The following is a 23528-nucleotide window of genomic DNA, read 5'->3' as shown; positions in this document are numbered from 1 at the left end:
CTTCATTTAAACTGGAACAACTGAAATCATATTTGGATAGACATCTTTTGCCATTTGAAATAACTGTTTAGTAGCATAAGTATATAGAAAAATAACATTAGCTGTAGAAAGCACCTTCCAGCAGTCAAAATTATTTTGGATTGAAAGGACTAGACTAGTTTTTCAGACTTCAGTCTTCCTTTTGAAACAAATTCAAGTAAAATAAAAGTGTTACTGAGTCCAGAGAGGATCAAATTTCAATTCAAAAGAACAATTACTAAATAGAATCACAGAATCACAGAATTGTCTAGGTTGGAAAAGACCTTAAAGATCATCCAGTCCAACCATTAACCTCACACTGACAGTTCCTAACTCCACCAGATCCCTCAGTGCTATGTCGACCCTACTCTTAAACACCTCCAGGGATGGAGACTCCACCACCACCCAACAACCCCTTCTGGAAAGAAATGCTTCCTAATATCCAGTCTAAACGTGCCCTGGCGCAATTTGAGGCCATTACCTCTTGTCCTATTGCTTGTTCCTTGGTTCAAGAGACTCATCCCCAGCTCTCTGCACCCTCCTTTCAGGCAGCTGTAGAGGGCGATGAGGTCTCCCCTCAGCCTCCTCTTCTCCAGACTAAACCCCCCAGTTCCCTCAGCCGCTCCCCGTACGACCTGTGCTCCAGACCCTGCACCAGCTCCGTTGCCCTTCTCTGGACACGTTTGAGTCATTCAATGGCCTTTTTGTAGTGAGGGGCCCAAAACTGAACACAAATGAATGATGAATCAATGATCTTCAACAGTCAGATACACTATTTTACTACATTATAGAAACTAGACTGCAACCTAAGTTATTAGCCCAGGTTTTAACAATTGACCGCTAAATCTGCATGAAAGTTATTTCATAAGAATCACAGGATCATCTATGACTATGCAATTTTATCTACTTCCACATTTCCCGAGTGTTTCCCCTAAGCATTACATTTTTGCTTTCCAGATTAAAATGAAAATACTGCATGCTTTATTAGGTTCAGCTCTCTTATAATTACATTTGGGCTAAGAGACCAATGTTTGTCAATGTAAAATGCAGCTCTTTGGCACAAACATTTTATTTGTTTGTTTCCCCCTCCACCTCTCTGGCATATGTCAAATGTTTAAACAATATGATCTTGATGGCAGATTAATGTTAGTACTTAATGTACAAGGTCAGCTCTCCAATGCAAAAAGCAAACTGTGAAAACGTAATTGTTTTAAAGCTTTTTTAAAAAAAATAGTTTAAGTTTAATAAGAATGTATTTAAATGAAAATAAAACTCACATTTAAAAGAAAAACAAAACTGAAAAAAACAGAAATCCATGCCAGCACTTTCCAGTTTATAGTACATTTTAAAACAGCAGTTTAGAAGCATATAAACAAAAATATAATAGCGTAGGTTTGAAAAAAGTTGTAATGATAAGCCCCCTCTAAAAAAGGCCTCCTACTAGCTATATTCCTAACAAGCTGTAGCACTACAAAAACTTACCCAGTATGAACTGGGGCTTTCAAATCAAAATTTAGTTGTATCATAGAAAGTAATCAAACTGTATTTGTCTACTGATACATCACAAGTGAGCACAGTGGTTGAATCAGTCAGATACACAAAACAGCATTAACCAAATGGAGCAAGAGTAAAGGGTCCAAAGATAACAGCAGTTAGATAATTCATGTATTTACTGGTCATTACACCCCTGAAAATATTTAGTCCTCAGACTGTCACATTTCACTCCACTTATTCTCTTATGCATGCAAGAGGCTTTGCACCTGCACAATGCAGAATCAAACCCTCCTTACTCTGATGGTCATCATTAATATCTCCTTCGTTCACACAAAAGTATGAGCAAAAGTCCCGTAACTTTGCCCTTCATTAAAATTTTGTGATTAAGATGAATTTTTGTTTGCAACACCTGTAAGTGCCAAACCTTGTTTATTGGCCTCCATCATTTCTATACTTGAGAGTATACAAATTAATTAGGGACTGTACCAGTACTGCCACTTACTGAAGTTTTGTTTCACTAAATATGTTATGAAAGGATGTAGCACAATTCTGAACTTAATACAAAATTCAAATTAAGAAATGTAATATATACTCCCTCATTCTATTGTTATCATCTAGGTCCTACTGATTAGAAAAAAAAAATCATTCTGAGATTTAGTAGAACAAAGTTGTTTTCTAAAGTAAGAACATTTCTGGTGGTAGCCACTTATTTCAAATTGCTCATAAGCAAGAAAATCCTTAAAATATTCAGATAATACATCTTTATGTAAGTAGGTTATAATTAGATTGTTATCTCAACAATGCATGGATCGTACCTTCCCACTTATTTGTTCAGCACTTAACACAACTAGACTTTGACCTACCAAGACATACAGACTCTACCCAATGTAAATCAAGAACAGGGTGATTTCAGCAGGGAAAATTGCTGTCAGTTGATTTGGTTCCAGCTATAACACTGACCTACTTGTATAACATACTGTGAGGCATTTAAATTTCACTATTTCTTGTAAATGAGAAGACAACCTATCTATTCCAAAACTAATGAACTGGGTTACTGGTTTCTGATTTTATATTTTAAGTGAGTAGATTATCTAGGTGTAATTCTTGGAGCATATGAATTCAGGCTCTCTCTTTCCAACATTCAAAGGAAGGGTGAGCTATTGTGATACTGAATTTTGGAAATAATAAATGCAGAAAGACAAGGAGCTACCAATCGCTACTCTCCAAGACCCAGTATTACCAGTGGCAGAAAACAGAGCTAACTGCCTGTCCCCATGTGAGCAAGCATGCATGTGTAACTGCAACATCCCACAAACTTAACTGAGGGAATACTGCAAAGATAAATTAATTAATATTTATAAAGCACTCAGTTGCAAGTGCTTCTGTAAAGATATCTCTCTTTTCCTTTCTTGGGTTCTGTTATCAAATGTGCAAGAGGCATAAATAAATACAGGGAGCACGTACAAAGCTACTCACATGACTATTACTGATTGCGTTGAAGAAAAAGTAGTCCCTTCCTCTTCTAGCAGATCCTTCTCTAGCCCTTCTTATTACTCACACACAAGACCCTAGCCACTCATAGCAAACAACTGTATTTATAGGCAACACTATGGTAGAATCAAACATAAATGTTGAGGAAAAATAAAAATCAGTTGTAAAGACTCCAATCCTTACAAGTATTTTCAGATTTCTTAAATAAAAAATAATGGTAAAGTAGCTGTCTTGAATAATAATTCCTTTTGTCCTTCTTTAAAAAGAAAGTATTACCTAGAAGCATTTCATGACTCAAACTAATCCCAACTTAATATGGTGTGCACATCGGTGTTATTATCTTGTTTATCTGAAAAGTTACACTGACAAGTCCCTCTCAACTTTTCTTGCAATATCTGTTAGAAATCTTCCCCTTTTTGATCCTGTTCTGAAATCAGAAGCAAGTTGCCTCTAGCATCTGGAATTTAGCTGTCAAATAAATCTCCATGAAGCACTTAAAAAACCCCCATCATACCAGGTGCTGAAAAAGTTACATATCGGCCTCATTCATTACTGAAAGCAGACAGAACCTCTAGACATTACTTTTTCTACCCTCACCTAATAACTATTAATACTTCACATTTCTTTCTATGTGATTTTTTTAAGAAATTGTTCCTGTAGTAAAATGTACTATAACTGGAGGTAGTTTATTATAGATCAAAATAAGCAACCATCATTTCATGTACAAAAGTTTCACTCTTACCACTTACACAACTTGTTTTCCTCTTGTTTGCCTTACATTTTGGTTTACATTTTTCACACTGTACATTTATGAGGAAAGGAATAAGGTGCTTTCATGTTTTTGAAAACCAATCAGAATTTTACAGTATCAATGTAATTAAAAATATAATGATCTTGACTGAAGAGGTATTTCAATATACCTCTTGGCATAATGATAGCAATTGAAACCCCTCCTAGACCGCAGCCTACTTGGCAATTGCTTATTTATCAACTTATTAATTTCTATTCTGTTTACAAAGTGGAGGTAATGAAGGAAGCCTCAAGGGGTTTTTGGAGGTATTTTTGGGGGTGGGGGGCAGTTCTGGTTGAAGCCACTCTCCCTCCATTAAGGAAAGGACTCCCATTGAATGATAAAGGACTCACTGTTACACTATTACAGGAGGTGAACTGCATTAACCCCTGCCCTTCCCCATTGTACTCGCTGCCCACTGGAAACCACAACAGAATTACTAAAATCCCACACTCTCTAATGGGATGGTAATAAGATTCAGAGGCCATTAGGGTAAAGGCAATCCATATTTTACAGTTTAATAAGCTCTTGCTGAAGATGCTGGATCCCTCTTCAAAGCCAACAATTACTGATTTAGTATTAACAAATCCACAACAACTGTCAAGACTGCAGAATGCATTTGAGATGAAGTCAGCAGCTTATAGTGACAGACTTTAAAATGTGTGTAGAAAAGTGAAACCACTTAAATTGAAATAATTTGTAATTTTACAGTGATACTGGTTATTACTGTCATTTCAGATTTCTTTATATCCAAATGCCATGGTTACTCAAGTTTGCACATAATTCTCTCAGAGCTCTGTGGTGTTTGTTTTAGAAGGTGAGCGCTTTTGTCCTGTTTTATAAACATACACCTCTTGGCACAATGAAATAAAACAGTGAACACAGAACTGTAAGAGACCATTTGACTCATGAAATTAAGTTCTGCACAATCACAGATAATCACACAATTTATTAATATTATGATTACCTATAAAGGGATTATCTACTAGGCTGTAGATTCAAAAGAACTCATCATTCTCCAACATTGTGTCTTGAAGTGGAGGGTGTAAAATACATACTTACTTAGTCTGCCTACTGGTAACTTAACTATTCTTTAAAAATGCTAGTTTACATATTTTTGAAAGGTGAAGGTCCTGAATATTTTTTTCAGTCCTTTTAAGACAGAATCTTATTATTTATATTTTTCCTGTACCCAATTATTCCCCTTTCTCTTGTGTAACTGACTGGGGACATAAACAACAATCTACAGAAGAGCCAAACCACTCCTTACTCCTGAATTAAATCTTACTCCCAAAACCAAGAATATGCCTCACTTAGATACCTACCAAAAGTGCTGCTAGATCTAAACCTCCCCATTACACTATTCTTTTGTTTATATTTCTGATGGAAGAAAAAAAACCCTCCCAATGAAAACAGGTGCACTTTTTAGAAGTGATAATTCTGAGACTTAGTTTTGCTCCTACAAACATTTGTTCAGTTCTCAGTGAGGTAGACAAGAGACACTGTATCTAAAATTATGGATCACTGCCAATATAGTATAATCATGTAGTGCCTGAGAGCTCATAATCACATAAACACAATGACAGGTAAGCAAAATAAAATATACAGACATAAAACAACTAAAACCAAAAGCCTACAATAATTTCAGGCTGAGGAAAGTGGTTATTCACCATTTATTTTTAATAGCTCTGACAACTTTGCCATATTTTTGAACTTTAATAAATATCCATTTACAGAGGTAATATTTCGCTTTTGCTTATATCAGCTTCACTTGGTCTTCAGTGTTATACAGATAAACTCTGAGATCAGGCCCTTCAGCATTAATTTCATTAAATTAATAACATTGAATAACTCTGTATTAACAGCCACAATATGAAATTCTGAGGGTCCATACTAGTTTCTTTGTGCTTAAAATAGAAAATAAACAGGTATTCCACAAGATAGTGGTTCTCCAGATATCAATTTCCTTATAAGTACCTCTCTCAGAATCCAGCAGAGTGTCCAAGGGAAACTGAGTTTAGCCTAGCTTGCTTTCTAAAAATGTCATCTTGTCCCATACTTCAGTGAGGTACTTCTTTTGAGTGGGGACTTACCAGCTTACTAAAACAAACTTTGCCAACTCCCTGAAAAATACTAAGGAGGCACGAATAGGAATGCCAAATTGACTGTACATTTCTCTGCAATGGACTGAAGACACAGGCTTTTCCACAAGTCTTCTGCCTTCTCGGCAGCATCCCATCTCAGCACATCTGTCACTAGGAACCCAAGCAATGGAGAATCAGAAACAGTTGTTTAGTTGTGCAAAGATATTGCAGCTAGACCTCTTTCATGCAGACACGTGATTCAATCTTCTTTTCTGAGGTAATGTTTTTCATATATTCAGATTTTGCAACTTCACTCCAACACCAGGCTGATCTTCAAACTCTTCTATATTGTTCATGTGGAGAGCACCAGACTTCAGTAAGAACCATGCATATTTATCAGAACATATTAAATAATGAAGTATGTCTTTTTTTACCTCCACAGTTTATGTTAAAAGGATATACTTAAAAAAGATTTAGAGTTGATATTGTTACCACTCCTCCAAAAGGAGATAAAATTTGAGCTCCACTTCCATATCTTCTTTGCTTTGTCACATCTAAAATGAAAGTTTTCAGTATACTCAAAGAACAGTGGGGGAAGAAAACCAGAATGATTCCTGAAACAACTCTGTTTAGCTCATTATTAAAAGAAGTCCCATACACTATTTTGAAAGCTGCCTTCCAGAGTATCTAGGGACATCATAGATATTTTTGAAGAATAGCTTCCAGGCAAAATAACAGAAATAACTAGAAGCCAAGCACAAAGAGAATTGATGACCTAACTAATTCTAGGATAGGAATCTATCCTATAAATATTTTACAATACAAAATATAACTATAACATGAACAGAAGAAAGATATCAAATGCCACATGAATAGCCTCTTTGAAAAGAAAAACAGACAGCATATAAACCAACAATTTCTAAGGACCAGTATACATGGATAAATTTAAAGGCCTAACTACATTGTTTATACATCAATATATGTGTGTCACTAACACAGCCTGACTCTAGAATCAGATTTATTTTTTTTTTTTTGAGTCTAGATAGTGTGGTTAGGAAGCAACTGCAAGCATCTTCAAAGTTACTAGAATCCATATGTAACCACAGTGGCGTAAAGAGAATACTGAAGCTACATTAGCACATTTTCCCATGCAGGTATACCTTAAAAGGACTTATGCTGCATCCCAATCATTCAACAAATTGAACAATAATTTGTGTGCTATGGTTACATACTACCCAGTTCCACTTTTTAAGAACTACTGTGTTTTATTTCTGGACTAAAGATGAAAAACATTTGACCAGTGATTGGTGAATTAATGCTTGGTGATTATGAGAAAATTTTAGAATTGTTTTGTTTTCTTTTCAGATGTTTCTTACAAAGATGAGGAAAAATATGTTAGTGAAAACAAAGAAATAAAAAAACACAATCTGACAGAAACCAAAGAGGGCCAGCAGGTGCCATCATGGAATCACCTCTGTGAATTGGCACATAACTTAATTGTTGCTAGCAGAATGCCATCAGATTAATAAATCTTATTATTATTGTGTTCACTACTGTGTTTCACAGTGGACTTAGATTTCAGTACCTTTTCAGTCTGATCTTGACCAAAATAATCAGTTCCATAATGTAATGAGCCAGTTTATCATTCTCCTCCAGAAATGATGGAAACAAAAAACAATGTACTTGGGTACATTCCAGAACCAGTAAACCTATTAAAACATCTACTTTTCCATTCAGCTAGCTCACATACTTTTATTGTTCAGAACAGCCTAAGTTGATATCTTTCAAAATGTAGTTCAAAATTCTGTACTAAAACCACAATAAATGTGGATCAAACAAATAAAAAATAAGTTAATCCCCCCCCACCCCGGCTTGACTGCTCTAATGCAGATCTTGAAATGACCATGTCAGTGTTAACTCACACTTCAACACCCTTTCCTACTTTTCTCAACGATTCTTTAGCACAGAATTATAGTTGTTTTAAATTTTGATTTTAGATCTATAAAACACCACTAGCAACACAAAACTCAACTTCTCACTTGCAGCATAAATTAGAATTTGCATCAACACCTTCAGACATAAAAGCTCTACATCTGCTTAATTTCCCAGAAAACAAAACAAATCAAGTCATAGAATATTAAAAAAAAAAAAAACCAAACCCACAAAAAACCCCACACCAAAAAACCCCAACAAACTTGCAGCTTGTAATAAGATACTATCAAAACAGAAAATAGAACCTTCAACCATAAGTGATCGGTTCATTCAGAAGATTTCATTTTAGAAGGTGGTGAACAAGGATAAAACAATTAATTTGTTAAGGCTGGCTAAGGCTAACCGGGCAAACATGAAAAGAAAATGTGTTGCCTGCACTGTAGTCCTGATTTGCTTAGCATTAGACATATGCTGTCTCAAAAGACCATTTAATTTTTATTTCAATCATTCAAAAAATCCTCTCAAAAAGGTCATAAGGAGATGCAATATAATGAACTATAGTACAATAATCATGGTTTTGGATTTCTGTCAAGTTTCCTAGAACGTAAATGAGCATTTATCAGGAATTTGCTCAAAACAAATAATTTAGACTCATTTCCGCAACAAGACAGACATGATTCTCTTTCAGTCAGCTCTTTGTTAACTCTGATTAATTACTTCACTTCCAAATTTCATTAGAAACATATTCATCTTTTCTAGGTGGCAACAACTGATATGCTGCATCTCTAATCTCTTATTAGAAATCTGAACATCTGCCCATTCCTTACATTCTACTGACCTCTAGAGACTGTATGTATATATGTATAGCACATATACATTATTTATGTGCATGTACACATACCAGAGCCTTGTCAAAATAGACTGTTAGAGAAACCTGTATGCAGCATTTGATGTTACAGTTTTTACTCTAATCACAAATTGTTCTTAGAAACATTTTCTTTCCTGTTTTCTAGATATGAAAAATCTCTTGCTATTTTTTCCCTTTCCTCTCTGTCCTTCCAACATAAACACACCATAACCTTCTTTACCTGTTACGTACAAAATAAAGCTACTGTTATAAATATTGAGATAATCCAGGTTTCATTTAAGCATGAATACCTGTCAGGTATGAAGCACCACAGAAGCTCCTGGTTACTGAAAAATAGGCATTATTGTATATAGGATGAGAAGACAAGTCTCTCAATTCTGTATCGACACTTCTTCCCCCAACAAATGATAACATCTTGCAGTAGCTTCCTTGTCTCCATTTTGCTTCTAAGGAAAAAACTGTACAAAAGCCTGTGTTGGGTTTGACATTTAGGCCAAGCAGAAAGGGCTGAAGGAGTTGAATTTGTCAACTAAAACCTATTCAGAATAGACATTAATCCAATAATAAAGAGAAATGAGGGAAACAGAAAAGACTATGTTCCTCCATAACAATGTTAGCATAACTGACATCGTTATGAGCCATTACTTGGCAATACTGTGTGGTCAAGTATAATAAAAAGATTTTTTTTTTTTAATATTGCCACAAATATATACAAAATTAACATATGAAATTTTAAAGGCACATTTTCCAACTGAAAAATCTTTCTATTAAGTTTCATATCAAAATGCCCTGAAAATATACAAGGGGTTTTCTAATACTGCTGTTTTATAGAGAAGGACCACTCATAGGGTACTTTCACATGACTTCATCCTCTGGAATCTCACAAAGATGAGTTTAGGAGGATGACCTGGAAAAAAATGTCCTACTTCAAAAAGCTTTAGCTAAAAAGCTTCTTAGCTTTTTTTTTTTTTTTTTTTTTTTTTTTTTCCCCTTTAATTTGGGGGTTAGGGGGATAAAGCTTTTTAATGCAACATTTTTCACTGTTATATTGCACATCATAACAGAATGCAAGTTTTATTTGTTTTGGAATCAGCTATAAGCTACAGGTTGAATTTTATTAAATCAATATAAGCTATAAATAGCAACTGAACTCTGTATCTTTCAAAAATTGCATACACAGAGTAAGAACTGTGTTAGCTAAATATATTTTACACAATATACCTAAAAGAGAACTTACATCTACTACTTCAAGTTACTCAGGAGTTACTTGAGCATAAGTGAGGAAAATGTATACATTCATGTCTTTTCCTTCAGAAGCAATATCCTTAAGATAATTTCATTGCCAAACATATCTCTATTTAATTATTTTTTTCAACTTACATAAAATTTTAATGAAAGTATCACAGTGATGGAGGAATTATATAGATGCATTTGAAACAAACTTCCCAAATAAGTAATTAAATTACTATTACCTGCAGTACATTTTCCTATGTACACATCATAGCTCTGTATTTCAGTAACCTACTGCAAACTCCTAGACATCCATTCTTCCTGTATTCCAATACTATGAGACTAGGTATGTATTTTTAAATTTGAAATGGGCTTAAATTAAAATACATAGATTCAGATTTGGGTGTTTATACATAAGCATCCATAGACAAACTGTGAAATACAATATTGCTGCTACCGAGAAATGTGGCACTAGACTCAAATGTGGCCAGAATTATCCACCCTATTCAGCTATTCTGAGCTTTTCATCGTGTACTCATAAATAGAATTCCACTATACAAGTATGCTGGCTTTTCTCTTCATGACTTTGAGAACTGAGAAATACAAAGATAAAAGTTTATTCCTTAGGGCTATATTGTGTCATAAGCCTTTAAACTGAATTTGCCAATGTTTTCAACAGGGAATTCTCTTTAGAAACTGATGACATATTACGATCTTTTAAACTAAATTACGTACCATTTCATTGAACTGACAAGTCTGAAAGTAAACTGAAGTAGGGAAGGTACAAGAACATAGTTCTGGTAATATTCTCTCACTGGTTACAGTCTGGTTTATTTTTCTGAATAACACAGAACTGTAAAAATGTAAAAGCACTCATGAACTTTTGGCCATGCCCAGCTGAGATGTGCAGCGTTTGTTATCAGTCACAAATTGTCTCTAAAGCCCTAGAAAATTCTAAGCTTGAGAAAAAAACCCCACAAAAATACTATACATGACTATTCAACAAATATATATAGCACTGATGTTTCTAAACCATACTCATGAAACACAGGAAGATTTCACTTCTTCTGCATATAAAGTATGCGAACAGCTTTCTGAAGGTTAAAAAATTACCTTAGTATGTACACCGTTGTATGCATGCACAAATTCAACAATAAGTTAAAGCAGCAGAACATTAAGGAAAACCCCTACTGGCAACAGCAAATTTGTATGGAAAAAAAACATCAACCTAAAGCTTGTCAGGTTAAAGAAATTTTGGCGCACACATCTGAAAAACCCCATAAAAATACTAAAACCAAACTACAATAAATAATCTACAATGCAAATGACATGGGAGATGACTGTAAAGATGTGTCACACATTTTTCTATCTGCATTTTTTTCCAATTATAAGCAGAAACTGGAATATTCTCACAGTAAGTAGTAAACTAAATAAAGACATGCGGCTATGTATTATAAAATTCAGTGAAACATAGTAAATTTAATTCTAAACAGTGAAATCTCTGCTCTAAAAGGTCTTCAACTAATTCTTGCTTTTTCTTTTTTAAGGTATGAATAGGTACAAACAGCACAGTACAAACCACCATCCCATTCTTATTATGACTAGCCTAAGTTTTGCATGTTTATGCTACTTTACATGAAAAGCTATGATTAAAAAAATAACACAACACACATTACTGTTTTGAATTTTAAATCAGCTACGGTTGATGATCATCTCCAAAAATAAATATTCCCACAGATAGAGGTCAGTGGTTGCCTGAAATTGCATCAGTTAACGACTGTATACTAGAATCCTCCATTCCTTTGGGACTGGTTTATCATTTTATCAGATTAATTAATAGACCAGCAGTTTTAGCATAGGACATCACAGTTTTCCATCCATGCATTTGCCATTAGTTGTTCTACAATTTATTGATCTGAGACATATCATAGGATTTCTCTCAGAATTTAAGCACATAAGATGGTAACTCACAATTGTTAATAGCTAAAAAAATATAAATGTACAAATAAAAAAACAACACACAAATTAAGAGACACTTTTTTTGCTTTCAACTGTGTTATGTGTTGATCTAGTAAGCTCTTACTCTTCTCAAAGGAAAGCAACTTAAGTGCACTGGAATTCTAATTCTGAGGCTACATGCATTTTGTTTCTTAATTTATGATTAAAGGTTTGTATTTTGTGAATGTATCTTAAAAAACCAAACTTTTAGGGATACTCTTTCAGGCCTTCCTCTGAGAAAACATGTATGTGAAACAGTGTTAATACTAGTGATAAAATGTTAAAAGTGGCAAGAAAAACTAGAAATATTAAAAAAGGACAGTTGTCCCTACATGTGCCTCATTCCAGCACATGTACCTCTACAGATTTTCAGATTGAATAGAACCTAGGATGATGATGTAAAAAATCACTGATCTCATATTATTAAACTACCAACAGCCTGTACAATAATTTGCCTTGAGATTTTTCTTTTGGTTTTTGTAATCCCACTGCATTTCTTTTCCTCTATGAAGTAATCTTTACTTTGCTCTCCAGCAACATCTACTGGAACATCAGTAAAATGCTGCTATTTCTATTAATCACCCATTTAACATCTAGTAGGGCAGAGTTAGCAAATGCCAGAAGGAGAGACAAACGATCTGAAATTCAGATCCTGCATTCTGGGCTCAAACAGATCAAGTTAGCTTGTCTCCAACCTTCTAGTTTTCTGCCATTTCATAAGGAACAAATTCTTCATGACTAATTCATATCAAAAGTCATCTACCATTTACACTTAGACACACTTTATTTAAGTCACAAAATACCATTTAAAATACCACATTACATCCAGGACTTCCATTTTTGTCAGACAAGTTACTCCTAATTTCAGTTTGATCCAACATGTGCTTAAAAAGATCTGAAGCACTAAAAAAGCTTAGAAGAACATATAAAAACATTTTGAAAGGTGAAAGAGAGGTTTAATGTTAATTCCAATGTCAAATAATAAACAAGTTCAACAAAACTAGAGTTAAAAAGTGTCCACCATAAATCAGTGAAATATGTACAAGTTCTTTTGTCTGATTTTAAGTCCTCAGGGGGGAAAAAAAAAAAAAAAGATCTGCCCCTTTAGAGGAGGATGAACATGTATCATTAACTACTACTGAAGATAAAGTAGTAACACGTGAAGTCCCTCTACACTGATGGGAGACTAGGCTTCCCTGGGGGCTTGATCCCATTCAGCTGTGTGGTGGCTTGTCACTGCCTATCTTGTAAAATCAGCTACTGCAAATGTACACAGAAAGCACTGCCACTGAATTTTGCAAGGTACATAGCACTGCGCATTCGTAGGTCTGCATCCAGGATTGAGTCATTAGGGTAAACTTGCATAAAGACAAAAGTTCTCAAGTAAACATATTAATTTCTATCTGCAGTATGCTCATTTGTAGGTCTGCAACACTAAAATCTACCTATCAAACAATGTTTACTCAATGACAGCTTATAAAGTTAGCTTTTCATAGCTCTGCTTTCAGAGCCAGTTAATTAGTACTCTACTTTTACAAATAACTCTGATCACTGAAATATTATTTGTTTTCCTTTAAATACTTAATAATGGTCTAACTATCCTTGACTGCTTGTTCACTTTTCAGTGTGACAATGAAATTCAGAGCATCTGACAATGAAATTCAGAGCATCACTGCTGCTCAGAATCCCTTCCTTCTATTTAGAGTCTTAGTTTGTTCATACAGAGAACAACTGTAAAATAGAAGTGCAGAAATGTAGGGAGAGAAAAGAAGGCACCAAAACCAGTGAAGATCAGAAACAGAAGTCCCAATAGCTAAATATTCTGGTTGTGAATACAAAGCACTTATTGGCATGTAACATTTTAAGAGTAATTACAATTATTTTTGCCTTTGGAAACCCTATAGATCTTCAATGTATTTTTATAGAGAATAAAAGGGCATATTTCCCCAAACCACAAACACTTTCAGCTATATAGTTTTATATTATCACAAGACTTAAGTTCGTAGGCTTTGCCTGATAAATTAGCTCCTCTCAATAACTGTTAAACAGAAAGCCCTTTATTGTAATCCAAGTGCACTTGTGGACAGCACTTTCAGAGTTAACTCCATTTGACAACTGACATAAATCTATTATTCTAATTTGGTGATTGCTTTACTAAACACAGATGCAGTTTATGAGTTTTAGTCACGTATTTCATTCAGGATGCTACTTAATCTCAATTTACAAAACATAAACACGAAATAGGTTTTACAGTATGTCTAAAAGGGTATAGCTATTCATCCGATGAAATGCCAGGCAAACAAACCATATTCACCTAAACCTAAACTCCATGCTAGATTTTACCGTACTAAATAAATAGTAAATAAGTACAATTAATTTTTAGTTCAGCTGTTGTAACCAAATTGCAGAATGCCAAGCTCCTCGAGGGTTTTAAGACTCAAAAGCTTTTCTTATACCGAGATTTGAGCACTGAATTTAACCTTAAGCAAAGTCCAGCTTTCATAAAAGCTGGTTCTCTGATTTATTTCGATACACAGAGAAAAGGGGGGAAAACAATCATTCGGTGTGAATACAGCATCTTCACAAACCCATTTCTAATTCAATTTATAGCACATACTTTACATCTTAAACAAAAGGAATCTGATACAACACCGATGCTGCCTCTTGCTGCAGTTGCTTGCCTCAGTTACAAAACGCTGAAAATCTACCGCTCTGACCAAGCCACTCCATAAAACATTCGGATTCAGGCACTTCTTACCTGCCTCAGTTGAAGGCTTCCTTCCCTTGTTAGCAGTATGAAGCATCCTCTAGCCTTCCCAATCCTCACCACCAGCCTCAAATTGCACAGCTAAGTCCCTTTTTTGCAAGAAAACGCTTATTGAAAGTGATTAGTTTTTGTTGTCCCTTTTAAGTCCCTCCTGCGGGAAAGAGCAGGGGAGCGATGTGACGCCACCTTTTAATCTTTTGCAAGAGTGAAAAGGCAGAAAAGGAGCGCTCGATCAAACTGAGCTTCACACATGACTAAAACTCGCCTGAGAGGCTGCAAGCTCTGGCTAAAGCACCACTAGGCGTAAGTGTAAGAACAGAGAAGAGGGGAGAGTCAATGAAATGTGACAACGTATGTGCATCAAAGACAGGAAAAGAGGGAGAGAACAATAAGAGAGAGATCGAGACAGCAATGAGAGAAAGAGAAAGAATGAGAATGTGAGGGAGAATAAGCATGAAGAAAAGATAGGAGAGTTTTGAAGCAAAGAATCCGCAGAATAAAGCCAAAGTGTCTGGCAGCTTCTGTTTTTATCTCAGTGAGCATGACATACTGCCTCTCTCATTTAGCAACACATTCTTGTCTCTTCCAGGTTTGAAAACTGAGATAATCACAATGTGTGCCTGTTTTCGCCTGATTGGCATACTTGTGTGCAGTATACCTGAGATTCCCCTCAACTATCTTCTAGAGATGCATTTATGTGCAATTAAGTTCATATATTCATTAGGAAAGACACCTCCCCCCACCCCCAAAAACCAGGAGCTGCTAATTTCTACATCAATTTACAATATAGTTTAACTGGCAGATGGAATTCTAGTTATAACTACTAACAAACTGCCACTGATAAACAAATGACTGAACAAATGTTTAATGTTGATAACTGAGTTTTCATAGCAACAAAACATATTAGCATTGATAAATCTGGGTTTTTAAAAAAAGAGGTATTACAGACACTTTCTTCTATTTATCTTGTTATTTCTATACGAAGTTGCATTAAGTAGTAGGAGAATAAAAAATGTGACCCAGAACTAACATTTTTAAAGGAATTCATCAGAGATACAATCAGATTTCAAATTTTTTTTAAAAAGTGATTACAAGCTAAAAGCTGAAGTTAAAATTTCAAATTTAATTATGAATTCCTAGTCATTTAGAAAAGGTCCAGACACTAAGTCCTCATACATGTGGGGTTTGTTTTCATGCAAGATGGGGGTGGTGTGTGTGTGGGGGATTGTTTGGGTTTTTGTTTTGTTGGTGTTTTTTTCTAACTATATATACCATTTATAACATTAGCACAGCTTCTGTAATTTGCTGTTTATACCTTTTACCTTTTGAAGGGAAAGGCAAGTAGGCTTTTAGCCAACTGGCAATTGATCAGCTCGCCAAAAGGCATAATACTTATCTGCAGGACCAACACGAGTCCACAATCAGACTTGGCTATTACATAAAGATGTAAGGTTAAGAGGACAGCAGAAATGTAAACAAACCTGAAAAAGAATGTATATTTTCTCTTTGCTGCAACATCCTATTTAGGCCTCCCCTTGGATGCTAGCATCTCAATTCTATTAGGAAGAAGGACGGACTATGTTGGTGACATAAGATTCTGGAAATCTGGATCTAGATCTCAACTGCATAGAATACTTCTATGTTAGCTTATGCAAGCCTTGTAGTGCTACCATGTCTTAAGGTACCTATCTAGTTTAAAAAAACACTTTAACACCTCTGCACAACTCTGTATCCTCTTTTGTAAGGATTTCCCAATTCCAGAGAGGAGGTTATAAAGATGAGTTCACAAATGATTATCAGGGAATCAGTGGCCAATTTCAACACTAAGTACTTCTGTATCATTATTGTGCCACAAATTTTACAAGAATTGATGTTTTTCTACAAATGTTAACCTCCAGAATCTCACCACAAACCATCATATTAAGATCTGGACAGATAGAATCCAGATTTCATATTTGTAAAATTAAACTTGAAAAACAACTCTTCAAGCTTGCAAACTGTCCCAAACCCCACACTTACTGCTAAATTTGTGATTGTTTCAGTGTTTCACCTATTATTTTTTCTCCCCTGGGGACTGGCAATGCATTTAAATAAATATGGATCCATTAAAACCAGATTCTTAACAATCTTCTTGAGAAACCTTCAGTACATGAGCTTAGAGTAAAATTTACTGTAAGGAGAAAAATATTCATAAGAACACTGGGCTTTTAAATCTCTCTCCATACGTGTATCAATACAGTATTAGCCTGACCTAGCAAAGGAGCATTTTGTGTGATGGTTTACATCAAGTATTTCTCCTTGCTCTGTTGGTGTGGGGAATCTAAATGAAGCAATAGCTGTTTTAAAGGCCTCCTCTTTTCTCTTCCAGACATGAAGGAAATAAATACCACCTGAAGATTCAGGGGGACAGGAGGAGGTAGGAGAAACAGAGATACATGTGTTCAGTTATTTCAAATTTTTCCTATTTTTAGTAAATATGCTAATAAAAAAAAAAAAAAAAGGAAGCCCCAAGTTCCTATAGGAAGCTCACTCTGCCTATGCAGTGTGTGCATGGTTACATGCCTGCGCACACTTAAAGTGAGAAATAGTGACAATTAGGGAAGAGACCTTTCCTGTCTATTTCCCATTTCATTTTGTATTTTCTCACCTTTATTGGTAAATTGCTTTTCTCATGGAAGTCTTGACAAGCACTTTCCACATATTTTACAAAGTACTAGATTATATTCATGACAACAATTTTCAAAAAATGCAAACACATCTATACGTACTTCTAGAAGTATTTATTCATTCTCACAGGACTATCTGCAAACCCAAAATGCAATGAAAACCCTGTGTTTACATCCAAGGTCAACAAAACACTTGAAAACATGCATGCAGTTTGTTTGTTTGTTTTCATGAAAGATACAAGATTGTGTAGCTAAAACTAAGCTTACATACTAGAGTAAATAAATTATTTTCTACAAGAACTGACCTTGTGTTTGAAGTAAAAATGTTTGGACACTGAACTGCTTGAGTCCTGACAGCTCCAATGAGCCAAGCAAGTTATTTTCCTATAGAAGTAAGTTATTCTATAAATCAGCCACATTTCCATAAGACAGGCTAGGCTAGGCTAGACTAACATGAATGCAAAAACTGTATTTTACTGCTGTTAAATGTGCTTCCACTTAAGCTTCCTCCAGCAATACTCCAGTAGCATACAGGAACCACACCACAGAACATTACAAAATAACTGGGCAATTAAATGTACCAGTAATGTCATTTTGTCCAGAGATTGAAATAACCGATTTCCAGTCCATTTTTTATATTTTTATGATTACAGAGAAAACAACTAATCAGAGCTTTCCCTCAGTTTACCTGAGGAAGCCAAGCCAAGTTTAATCACAGAAACCCTCTTGATCCCTTACTTCTCTACTCTACTAGAAATCTGGATCCTCTGTTTGGTTTAGGTCTAGGATTTCATTAGCCTGCATGCAAACACATATGCTATGTCTGTCACTTAAAACTTGCATAGTAATAGAATAGCAAAGAACATTCAACACAATTGCATTGTTCAAATGATGATGAATCCCCCTTCCCACCCCCGCCAGGAAAAGCATTGACAGTGTTACCTAGAACATGGAGTATCATGACAACAAATTATAGTGAAATAAAATGGCAAAAGACTTTAAAAGTATCAATACCTATTAAAGGGGCTACTGACTAGAAATACTCATTGATTACATATCCTTAGGAACTATATGAAAGCCTCTGTCTATGCAAAAAAGCTAATGGCCACTTTCTCTTACTTATATCCTTCTGTATTTTACATCTAGTAAAGTCTTCTTTGATAATTATCTAGTTGGATGGTATGAACACAGAACTAATTTTTCCAACCTTTTGGTCTTGTTTCTTCTGTTTCAGACCTGAAGAAAGACTGTGTCTGAAAGCATCTTTTTTTTTTTTTTTTTTTTTTTCAGTTATATTGGTTGGTTTAATAAAACATACTACCTTTTTCCCCACAAACCTTGTTTCAGAAATACCTTTGGAACTTTCTCTTACACCACAACCACTATAAAAGTAGAACGGCACTGTGAGGCTCATCATCCCTCCCCAAGCACCATTCCCTAGACTGCGATCTGTTCGCTGCTCAGAGGAAATAGAATAGACTAGCACAAGGGCTAGAACAGAGGCAGAGCATACAAGAAAATCCCTTGTGTCTTATATCGTCTGTACTTAGCTTCCCAGTGTCCAATTTATGACAAGAAGTGAAACTGCTGTGGTAAAAGAAGTGTCACAATCAGACATAATTTTACTGGTGAGAGGCACAAGTTAAACACCTTGCACAAGCATAAGATACACGCAACATCCTGGTAGGGTGAAGGAAAGCATGTGATGCTATTGCTGGTATGAATTATAAACCCACCTAAATATCGCTTTTTGAGCATAACTGAATATATGTAATAGCATCATTGTAAATAAAAATTGTTTATGACATCTGTTTGGTCCAAACACTACAACTTTACTCACTATATGCATGATTGAACAAATGTATCTATGACTGCTAGTGTTACATGATAGACAAAACAGCCAAGTGTCATGCAAAGGAAACAAAGAGAAAATACCAGCAGAAGCTTCTTCAGTAGAAGCAGCTTGTAATTTGGCTCTGAGTCATATGGATTTCCTAATGGCTACTGAAAATAATCTCTGATTCTTATCACTGTCAACTCAGTAAGTGATAATAACTAATATCTAAGTTGTTATTTGTTTATATAGTTAATTTTTAGTTTTCTCTATTTCATTAAATAACTGTTAATATATTATGGAAACAGTCATTTCATGAATGAATGAAAATCAGTACTTTTGTAAATTTTGCTTGACAGAAGAACTAAAATAGGAGATAAGCGGTATGCTCCTGTTTATTTGGGAAGGCTAATTTCAAAGGACATGCAATTCAACCCCTTCCTCCATTGTATTTGCTTGTAAAACCACAGAAAAATATAGATTAAAATGACATTTCAAAATTCAGACTTTTGTGGCACCAACTTGTACTACTCTCTGCTTGGGACATTTCTGGTTAGAATTTTTGCTCCAACTATAGCTCTGAATACAGTTACAGAAGCTAAGGACTTTTAAGACTGACATCAGTACATCAAACAATTCCTGAAGTATCTCCCACAGAAGATTTAAATTTTTTAAAACAGCAGTAAACTTCATCTGTGCCTAAATGGCAGCCAGCTGATGTGAACTTCCCATGCCTCTGTTAATATTAGGGTGGAAAGAATAACTTACCTTCAAGCTATAGGTTGATCTGTCATGATTTCTTCCTATAACATAGGCTGAAAGCTCCTTCACACTGTATAGGTATGTTCTGCTTGCAAAGACAAAGGCCAGCTTGCAGGAGAGAGCTGTATGGCTCATAAAGGATTTTTTTTCGCTACTAGACAATTTAAGTTCTCTACATGAAGTACAAATCTACACTGAGTCAAAAGAGTACGTAGCTTCACAGAGTGTACAATTTATTTTAGAGTACTGGGCAACACACTTAAAAACCGGAGAAAGCTTAGTTTTACTGCCCAGTCCTCTGAATTAATATGCAACATTCATGCCTTAAGTATACCCTTGAGCATTCAGTACTTCTCTGAGCCACAGCTTTGAAGATGTGTTGGTTTCTTATGCACTAACTTGACCTATATTCAGGCTGACTTCTATTCTGGGATTATTTCTGCTGTGAATTCAATTCCAGATGCTACATACATTGCTTTGCTACACCTACAGATACAGATGCCAAAAAGCAGAAGGATGTCAACAAATTAAAAGGCCACTGCAGTCGTTCCCCACTAATGGGACCTCATCAGAAAACATGCTTTTTTGTGAGCTGATTTTGGCACAAGTGTATTTCCTTGATAATGTGGAAGCACAGAACCAAATCTAGAAACCTCATTAAATAATTTGTTGTTATGCCAGGGTCAAAAGACCTGCTAACTTGTCTGGGCTGAGCTCGACCTGTGACATGTGCCAGGACGCCAAAAACACTTTCAAATGGGGAAGACTTCCCTAAGAAGGGAAAATAAGTCTGCAAGAGATGATCAAAAAATGAAGAGAAAAGGAAAAACGCTTTAAAGAACAAAATTCCAAGATGAAAACAAAAAAATGGTTCTCCATCTTTAATACAGGGCACAGTAGAGGAAATGGAAAACAGGGACAAAGGTCTTGCTTTTTAACACTTGCTCCTGTTTACTCATGTCCTCATCCACAATTTCTGTACTAAAACTCCAGTTTTCACATTTATAGTGCAACGGTCTTACAGGACTAGGTCTTACCCTACTAGTAACACCTGACAGTTCATTAAATGCTTCGAACTATTTCATGTAATGATCAAGTGGAATAGTCATATACTGTAATAGAACACCTAAAATTCCACTTATCTCATGAAAGAAGATTGTAAAGCCCTCTAAATCTACTAGGTCAGCTGAAAGACCCCTAGAGAATTCCAGAGACTTCTATTTCTGCACATTTATAACAGACCCATGATGAACAGTTAACTTTAGACCAGTAGTGATGATGTAAGAAACACTGGAGACACTGCTATACAAACAATGCCATAACAACAGTATATAAAAACAACTGCACAGTCCCTACTTGCTGCCTGCATATGTGTAGAGTCCTACTTACAACATGAGTCAAGAGGTATTTTTTATTAAGCAGTTTCATGCTGTATCTATACTATGACTCAAACAAATGAGTAGCTAAGAAAAGGGTGGGTAGTTTCAAGAAAGCCTGGTTTACTATCCGTCTGTTGTGGTTCAGAATACAGAGTAAGATTCCACCAAGGAAGCTTGACATGGCATATAAAAGCACCCTTAAAACACTTCTCTTGGCATGCCATCAGCTCTCATCAGACATAGGATATTGGTTTTGATGAACTTTTGGTATGAACCAGAACAGCTGTTCCTGTCTTTATCCCTGTCACACCACTAACAGAGAATGCATAGTGAAGCAAGAGAGTAAAAAAAAAATTTGGTAAATGTAAAGTACTGATTAGAATATTGAGAACAGCAAGAACTCAACATGATTGACTCTTGAGAACTTTAAGACAGTATTTTAAGTAAATTGTTAAAAAGCAACAGAAATGTTCAAAAAAGCATATGTATATTAGAAGTTCTATAAAAAGCAAAGATGACATTAGAAATGATTAAAACTTTAAAAAAGAAAATAATTAAATGCACATTTTAGCTTTGGTTTTAAAGACAACTGTTTCACAGTGCTGAAACGCAATCCGATCACATTATGAATAGCAAGATGTTAAGGTATGTCCATTCTCTTAAAAAGATCCATAATAAGTAACTTGCTGTATTTAAAACTAAACAAAATTTAATAATAACATTCAATATTTTTCCCCTCTATTTTTTTTTTTTTCTTTAGAGTATACAGATTTTGATTCCATGGAAACTCAGTTGAGACTGTGTCATTTCTTCCAGTCAGACTAAAAGAACTGGTGAACTACCTGGCTGTTATTTGAAATGTTCTTAAACTTTATGAAGTCAGACATTAGAGCAAAAGCTTTCCAATAAACAGTTTCTGACAACGTGAAAAAAGTAGTTAACAAAAAAAGAAATGTTAACTCTTTTAACTTTTAATATTTTTCATCCAACCAGTTTATTACAGCCATTGTCATTTTTTGACATTCCCTCTCCTGGGACAATCCCAGAAACAATTCAAAACTTTACTTATCAGCCAACTCTCTTTTACAATAATCTGATTCTTCCTCATGAAATCTGGAATTAAACGGCACAATTTCAGATGCTGAATACCTGAAAAACCTGAAACCTGCCAAGAATAGATATGAACTATGCTATACAATATGATGGAGTCATCACACACATTTCCTGGAAAGTGCTCATCATAATGCACAACACCAAAAGCATGACATTTAAGGGGTCCAATCTTGGAAAAAGACACAGAGAGACGATCTTATAAACGCTCAAATTGTTTAGTAACCCCCATTTCCCCCTTCCCTGAACCTTCTGGGGTTTTAAGGGCTTTTAAAAATACACTTCCTCTCTCTGTGACTAGGTATTGCCCCCCTCCCTTTTTTTTTTTTTCAAAACACCCCATTTTTCTACATTACAATTGTGCTTATTCCCCTCAATGGATACCTGATGGAATTTTATATAACCTTACCCCTTATTCATGATAGATTTTCTGCTGATTAAGGTTTCAAAATAACTATAATAATGTAAAGCAATACTATGCTGTTGTGATTTTTTTTTTTTTTTTAGTATAAAGGACGTGACTGCAGTCATGCAATGCATAAGTCATAAAGGATGCTTTAAACATTCTGTTGCCCTTCTTATGTCTATTGTGTCACCTAGTTTTTATCTCAACTGTAACAGATTTTCTGTTAGCCAAATTCACAGAGCATTAATTGACATCAACTGATACATGTTCATGACAATGAAAAAAAAAAAAAAGTGTGAAGAAACATATAGTACTGTGAATTTCATTTTTAAAATGCTTCTCAGTGTGATAAGAATTAGGCAAACCCATTACCCCATCATAGGTAATGTCTGATTCAAGGCCTAAGTAGTTTCATCGCATTTTCTGGTATTCACCAGAATGGAAACATTTCTTTATGCTTGTCAAGAAGTCCTTTAAGAGCAATGAAAGGGTGTTATTGGAATACTTTCAACACCTGCTGATGTTTAAAGCTCACAAGACAAAATAAATGTTTACCGTACAGGTAGCAGGACGAAAATGTTAGTCCCGGATAAGCCACCTGACACTAAAGACACCCGCGCGCAACCCGCCCGCAGCCCCGCGCTCCCGAGCGGGGACACCCCCGGGCCCGGGCGCCGCCTCCGCCGGGACCCGCGGGGA

The 23528-nt window shown here is 35.4% G+C and overlaps 1 protein-coding gene across 11 annotated transcripts in view; it reads right to left on the bottom strand.

Annotated features, from left to right (window-relative positions):
* TENM2 (teneurin transmembrane protein 2) overlaps positions 1-23528 on the bottom strand; it is a 727803-nt gene that overhangs the window by 355147 nt on the left and 349128 nt on the right. The window contains exon 1 of one of the 11 annotated variants that reach the window (XM_026858447.1): positions 14664-14860. The exons of the other annotated variants lie outside the window; for them this stretch is intronic. Within the exon in view, the coding sequence (XP_026714248.1) occupies positions 14664-14709 (46 nt within the window). The 5' untranslated portion in view covers positions 14710-14860. Of the gene's footprint in view, positions 1-14663; positions 14861-23528 lie in introns of those variants that run through there. 11 annotated transcript variants of the gene reach the window in all.

The sequence above is a fragment of the Athene cunicularia genome (genome assembly GCF_003259725.1).
Source record: "Athene cunicularia isolate RWA chromosome 13 unlocalized genomic scaffold, athCun1 chr13_part1, whole genome shotgun sequence".
NCBI classification, from domain to species: Eukaryota; Metazoa; Chordata; class Aves; order Strigiformes; family Strigidae; genus Athene; species Athene cunicularia.
This window is presented reverse-complemented; position numbering and strand designations above follow the sequence as displayed.